Consider the following 7,319-nt stretch of genomic DNA (forward strand, 5'->3'; position numbering starts at 1 on the left):
CTAGCTAACATACAAGAAAGAAAAAAAAACCTACACATTGTAAATATATATATATATAGCACTTTATTTCAAAATTATTAGAAAACATATTTGAAGGTACCAATTAATTTACAGTTGTCTGGTTTACCTGCACTATATAAATGTAATCCATTATTATTATTGGAATGCCGAGACCAACCTTAAAGAACAGCTGCTCAAGCGCATTTGGGCATAAAAATTAATGTGTCTATTAGACCCATTCAGGACCAGATTGATGAAGCAACCTCACCCACTTCAACTACTACCCTAACCAGCCAGTAACCAGGTACTATTTTCCCTTAATTTTTTAGGTGTACTTACTGCGTGAAAACCTTGAACATAGTTAAATACATAGGGAGTGATCTGTAAGTCTGCTGTGAAAAAGTTTAAAACCTGTATTTGATTTCTGTACATTGAAATCTCGAAGATCAGCTTTAAGGTGATATGTACAGCGATATACTTCAGCAACTCAGTACAAGTTGGTGTGTTTTCATTAATCATCTTAGGGCTTCTTATACTAGCTGCTCTGTACATCTGTTATAATGAAGTAAAAGGAGACAATATTCTGTATCCAGTCAGCATCCAGGTAATAATACAGCACAGGTCTGATGCCGATATACTGCGGCACACTTAAGACACAAGTAGCTATGCCTCACCCTTCATCAAGAATGGTTTTTGTGTCAAAAGGAGAGTGACACACAGGACACTGGCCATTTTAGTCCCTTGGCTAAAATACCTGGCATATGACAAACTTAGCCAGATAGGTTTACTATATTACCAGCCATCCACATTTGCGCTGTAGACTCGGACCAATAAACAATAGCTGGTCATCTGTAACAGCAGTAGGTACAATAAACAAAGCTATACAAGCCACAGCTAAAATGTACCAGCATCTGACCAGTGGCAAACAGTAACTGCCCGTCCTGTGACCAATGGCCTACACTTTTCTCTCTTGTGCTACATGCTTCTCATCCATCTGTCTACTTGAGATGGCATTTTATTGTTTTCTGGTTTGTTTCAGCTATCTATTATCACAACCTTTCACTGGCTATTGTTGCCATGGTCAAGCATGTCTCAGCTGACAAGCACATCCTCCTTCCCTGCAAGGCGCTGTTGGTGCACATGGTCTTGCTCTAGTTCTTCGTGACTGGGGTGCCAAAGCCGTGACAATATACGCTCCATGTTCAGCGCGTACATGGTGTGTGATGGCATCACGCCACGGTGAACCTGAATTATGAGAACAAAGGAGAAGTTTAACGTCCCAAAAGGGGAAAAAAGACCCAAACAAAATCTTCCATATGATAGATAAATGGAGGTAGACAGACTGCAGATACGCAGAAGTCTTCTTGAAGAATACTGTAATAATAGGGCCAATGACAGCACCACGCTAACCTGTAAGGCCTCTAGGAGATCAAGCATGCTGATTGGAGGAAGAGGTGCAGGAAAACCATCTGCAGAGCAAGCCAAGAGGTGAACAGCTTGCTGCTCAGCCTCATCAGGTGACACCTGAGGTGGAGGGCCAGCAGGAAGAGAAGCATTTGGAGGTGGGCTGGAAAAAAGAAGAACAAGGAGGGAATCGGTATAGACTGACAAGTGTATGATCAGCATTATCTATAACCTTTATTGAAATCATACAAAGTGTTACTATGTAACACAGTAACTGTTACTGCACTAAAATCAAAGCATCATCAAAACGATGCAAATACTATCTAAATGTGCCACATGAAAAGACTTCCAACTGTTCACAGTTAAATTGTAATTAAACAATTGTAAACTATTCTTAATTGTTTAATCTTTAATTGTTCAGAAATTGTGCCTCTTTCATGTGAAACTTCAATTTGACACTCATTAGCTGATGGGATTTGCAGGATTGTCCTTACCACTCAGTAACACTTTGATATGCAGCAAGGGTGTTTTTCAGGTAGGGTTGTAGCGTGACATAACTGCCAAAGGCATAGGGGAAATGACTATCACGTAATCGGTATGCCTTTCTCCGAGTGATGACTGCAGTCAGGACATCTTTCAAGTGATGCTGGAATAATACAGATCATAACAAAGTTCAGCTCAATCTCCTAATCTACCTTTAAATGCTACAGTTCTTCATCATACTTAACAGTGAGCGCAAGGAAAATAAATGTCTAAAATATGCATGAATCTACTTCAAATACTAATGCTTGCAGAAACACACATCCATATCTGCTAGAACACACTAAGAGACATAACAGCACAGTTCACACACGTGAGCACAGTGTGCGCGCGCGCACGCACACACACACACACACACACACACACACACACACACACACACACACACACGATCAACAAGTTACCAGATGATTAATCAACCTAACAACTCACCCAACTTTCCAATCATCTACTATGTCATTGTTGTCGGCCAAGAAGAACTGATTAAAGCTCAACTTTTGACGGTCATTAACCATCAACAGCCAATCAGATTTTTTATTCCCTCTACTCTTCCTACCAATGTGATGATCAATCCATGAATAAATGTTTTGACAAAACACAGCAATAGATGTTTGTTAATGCATGAAACCAAAGTCAGAAATTCAGGCAGCCCCCACAGTGTCTTAAAGGTGGTCAACCTGTCAAGTAAGCTGACTGTGGTGTGAACAGAGGGTGAGGACTTGGACCCCACACACAATCACTCAAATATTATTAGCCAAACTCTATAGAAGGACAAGGGCCAGACACCTCCACTGCATGAACCATGGTGTTAACGGATTCCTCTGTGACATTATCCAGGCCCAGCTCAAAGGCTGTCACCATCATGCGTGCTTCCAGTTGACCCCGTGTGGGCAGCAGCAGTGTGTGGGCACTGAGACGCAGTTCTTCCTCCTCTCCTCCCACCTCCCGTGGGCTGAAAGGCTGGGCAGCACTTAGGGGGTTCTGGGACTGGAAACGATGCTGAGAGCACAAATAGGATATAAAATCATTCAAATGATACTCAGTTTGCTTGAAATTATATAAAAACCCCAAACCCTGAAAAGAGGAAAAACTATCACTCAATCAACTATCACTGGTTTAGTTGGTATACTTAAGGTCTTCCAACTTTGGAGAGGGTTGCTTTTAGTTTAGCTAAGGTTTTCACAGCCACCATAGTGTTGAGTATAAAAATATGAGCTTACATCAAATTTCTGTCTCGATGAGAATTTCCTCTTTCCTTTTGGTTTGCTAGGCTTTGATCCAGAATTACTCGTCCATTGTGAGCCTGACCCCTCTGGAAGACAAAACAAGAAACAAAATGATGCGTCCATGCAACAAATAAAGATATACTCTTTAAAGTGATATTTTACCTTGGTATATTTGTCATTTTCAGACTTTATAATAGTCCAAAACAGGTTACCGAGCAGTAAATCAAAAACCTTTGCCAATTGAGCTTTTTAGCTGTAATATCAATTTCATACCTTCACACAAGTGATGCGTGGGTCAGGCGGGTTCAGGTAAGCTTACTAGAAAATATCACGAGTTCGGGCAGGCTGGTCAAAAAGTGACAAAGCCGCGCTCCAAATAAGTTATAAATAATTTACAGAAACATTGCATGCAATAGGCTAGGCTGTCCACTTTCTCTTCCCCTCTCTCTATCATGCGCTCTCAAACACACACACGCACGCACACACGCACAAATTGAGATTGTGGTTTTGGTCAAATCGTGTGTTTTAGAGTGTTGAGGCTTCACCAATGAGTTTTTTTCCCTAAGTGGTATCTGTAGCTTTTGTTTACACCGCCTAAATTCTTTTTGGTCAGAAAGAAGAGGCAAAGAAGAGGCTTTTGTGTGTGTGTGTGTGTGTGTGTGTGTGTGTTAGGGGTGGGACAAAATATCGATGCGGCAATACATTGCAATACTTCCTCGCGCGATGTGTAATTGATTCACTGGCGTCAGAGATTGATGTTTTTGTTAAAACATGCAAGCGTTTAAATGGATTCCTCCACCTGTTACCATTTATCTTACCAAAGTCACTATTTCAACACTCCTCGTGGTGGCGCTAATCAAATGAACGCAGGTAAAATACGTGAATGGAAGAAGCATGCGTGCGACCCATGTATGAAGAAGCCAGCTCAAATGGCTGATAGCAGGAGAGAAAAGACAATCAGAGACGCACTTTTCGACTGCTGGTGACATAATCACCACTCAGAGGAGTGTACTCACTTCTGAGTATGTTGATCAGTTGCTGTTCCTGAAGAAGAACATGCAAGTTTAGTAACTGAAATGTGTCCACGTTTACATAAAACAAGTTCGGAAGCATTGAAATGTGTCCAGGTTTACGTAAAGTAATGCAGCATAAAGTAATGCTGGTTATGCACTACAGCATCTATTTTTGCATTCATTTGTTTTTTTTTTTGTTCCCATTCTGTAAAGTACCTAATTTGCACAGAACTGTTCTGCTTTCTGGCAGTTTAGCCTTTTGTTTTATTTTATTCAGCATTCTGTGAAACCAACACAGTGAGTGAATATGCAGTGAATAAATAAATACTTCCAGTTTTTTGCCTTTTTAGTGGTATTTTTTCTTCAGTTACACAGATATTGTGATGCATCATAGATTAATTAAATCGCAATGCATCGAGAATCGCAGAATCACTGTATCGTGATTTAATCGTAATCATGGGCAAAGTATCAGGACAATATCGTAATTGTGAGCTGAGCGTATCGTCCCACCCTTAGTGTGAGTGTGTGTGTGTGTGTGTGTGTGAGAGAGAGAGAGAAAGAGAGTGAAAGTTCATGTCTTTAAGTTCATTGTTTTGCTGCTATTCAACAATAGGCAGACTTCATGTCTTTATGAAGGGTTACTTGTTTTGCTGCTATTCAACAATAAAGAACACCTTTTGGAACAATTCATCTATTTATTTAGTAGCCTAGACCCCGATACTATTAGGCTAAGATACAATAGGCTATGTCTTGTAATCAGTGTATTGGGTAAACAGCCCAAAAATGAAATAGTGCAAAACTGCTCCCTTTGCTGTAGCCTAGGCTAAATTTAGAGGTTGGCAGGACAGGTCGGGTTCGAGTGGTTAATTAACGCATATTTTAGTGGGTGAAGCGATGTGGATTATTTCTTATAATGGCTCAGGTGGGTAGGGGTATTAAAAACCTCTGACCCATGCATCAATACTTCACCCCTAGTTATATGAAAATTGAATTCAAAATAGTGTGACTGCAGCAGTGTGGCCTCTGAAATACACCTTTAAAAGGTGTCATTTTAGAGGCTAATGAATAACCAAGTCACAACATGCTATGTTACTAAAAATGAAGGTGTACATAAAAGAAATATCACATCAACATAAAAATGTATAACATTAATGAAATATTTGAGACAGGAGTAAAACACAGCAATTGAGTTTTTATCTTTAAAACATAGCCTACCTGGTGTGGAGACAATGATCTGGCAACGAGTAAGAATTGCCAGCAGGAAATCATTGTGTACATGAACTAGAAAGGGAAAATAGGAAAATATTAAGGTAGCAAAAATACCTTTGCTAGGCAGCATTATACGTTTGTTTCCATATCCAAAGGAGTTGAATCAAGTGCAACTGGACTTGGTATATGTTTCCATACTAACCATTATCCTGGGCCAGGAGACGACGTGCCTCGATATCAAACTCCTCCTTACTGATTTTTTGTTTGAACCATAATTTCAAGTTTGCCCAGTAACTGCAAGGTCAAAAAATTAAGAAAGAAATCAGTTTTCATAACAAACGTTATGCTTTATATAATGAAACTATTTAGCATGGCTTATCTTAGCAGCCCCAAATTAACGCATCAAGTGAACAAAATGTGCTTCTCGAGTAATTTTGCAAGGAGCGATTCGGAAGCACTCCTAATGTCTTGTTATATAATTTGACGAACAAGCTGCCAATGCTGTTCTGATTCACGGTGACTGAGAAGTGAATTTATACGGCGTTAGTGCAACGTTTGATCAAATGTTATTGGATATTCTTGTTAACTGACCCCGAGAACACAGAACACCTCGAACTCTATTCCAGCTCGTTAAGCTTCGTGCAAAATTCAAAAGTGGTGCCGCAGACGTTAGCAAGCGTTAGCAAACAGCAACACAGCAGTGAATCCCCAGCGGCATAATAAGAAGTTAAGTCACAAAACCCGCTGTATGCGGACGTTGTAAGCACAGACAGTTACATACTTACTGTTTGACATTATCACCGATGGCATCAGTTAAATTTTTCTTTGCAATTTCAAGCTCACTAGCATGCGCGGCCATAACTACGCCAAGTATAGATTTGACGTCATCATTCAGCGCCGACTCCGCCTCTCAAGACGTGTGTGCCACCACCAGTAGTTACCGGTTGCTACAAATTCATTCTATTGTGCTGCCCAGGCCCCAGGGCGCCTACGTGTGTTTCTTTTTAAATGAGCAACGTTTGTCCTTGAGTGTCATTACGGTGCAGGTCTTTTTTTGTGGCTCATGTAGAATCTATTTTTTCTAAACTTTATTGCAGACTCGTGGTCCACAACAGACAAAGACAAATGGGCAAAGGACAGACCCCAGACAATACAATGAGTAAACACAATAAAATAATATAAATGGAACAATCCAGTGTCTTATTAGAAGGCAGCTATACCAGTGGTCCCACTGCCGGGATTGGAAGCGTGTGGCACTGAATCTTATATTAGTTAAACTCTTGATGATTACATTATCAGAGTTATTGAAGAGTCTGAAATATGTTTTGGTGAGGTGATAGCGGTTTGTAACTCACAGCAAAAGTCTGTTTGCTCCTTGCAAAAAAGTGTACGAATAGAAAAAGTATTGCGCCACCAGAGGGTATTAGAGAATGGAGTAAAGCAATGCATTCAGCTCTCAAATTGGCAGTTAAACGTGACTTCTTTGCAGAAATGATATGAATCTATGCTAAATTCGTACATTCATTAAATGTGAAGAACTGGGACCCACAGAGCGTCCAGTAAAGTTAAGCTGTAAATCAGTTGAAGTCACAGAGGCTTTACGCATTTACACATGAAAAACAGGCAGATATGGTACAAGATACAATAACGACACTCGTGAAATTATTTGGCTGAGAATGAAAGTGTTAGTGCATTTATCAAATTTGCAATACTTGTATCAGTATGCACACTTGCTGATAGTATTAAAATATAAATGAAAAAGCCAATTGGCATTTCATTTTCCAAAGTGTATCCTGTTTCATAACAATGTCTCTTGAAATGTAACAACCCAAGCGCCATTGGCTCTTATTCAAACAATTTTTGTACACTTTATACACAGGCCCATCAGCCCCACTTTTCTAAATTTCTGTACTTACACTTATGAGAT

General features: G+C 39.9%; 1 protein-coding gene across 1 annotated transcript; it reads right to left on the bottom strand.

Annotated features, from left to right (window-relative positions):
- Window positions 1-67: 67 nt before the first annotated feature.
- Window positions 68-6,251, bottom strand: tada1 (transcriptional adaptor 1). Its single transcript, XM_056293566.1, has 8 exons — window positions 6,178-6,251; window positions 5,595-5,686; window positions 5,399-5,464; window positions 3,165-3,256; window positions 2,731-2,943; window positions 1,899-2,050; window positions 1,411-1,567; window positions 68-1,245 (listed from the first exon to the last, which is right to left on the bottom strand). The coding sequence occupies exons 1-8, from the start codon at window positions 6,249-6,251 to the stop codon at window positions 1,093-1,095; spliced, it is 999 nt and encodes a 332-aa protein (XP_056149541.1). The 3' UTR covers window positions 68-1,092.
- Window positions 6,252-7,319: the final 1,068 nt, after the last annotated feature.

This window comes from Lampris incognitus, chromosome 14, assembly GCF_029633865.1.
Source record: "Lampris incognitus isolate fLamInc1 chromosome 14, fLamInc1.hap2, whole genome shotgun sequence".
Classification (NCBI taxonomy): domain Eukaryota; kingdom Metazoa; phylum Chordata; class Actinopteri; order Lampriformes; family Lampridae; genus Lampris; species Lampris incognitus.

Bases quoted from the DNA above. Each gene is read 5' to 3' on its own strand.
- tada1 (XM_056293566.1), bottom strand. From the start codon at position 6,251: ATGGCCGCGCATGCTAGTGAGCTTGAAATTGCAAAGAAAAATTTAACT. The intron at 3,257-5,398 runs GTAGGCTATGTT...TTTGTCTTCCAG, and splicing joins GATCATTGTCTCCACACCAG to AGGGGTCAGGCTCACAATGG. The intron at 1,568-1,898 runs GTAAGGACAATC...TCTTTTTTCCAG, and splicing joins TATCAAAGTGTTACTGAGTG to CCCACCTCCAAATGCTTCTC.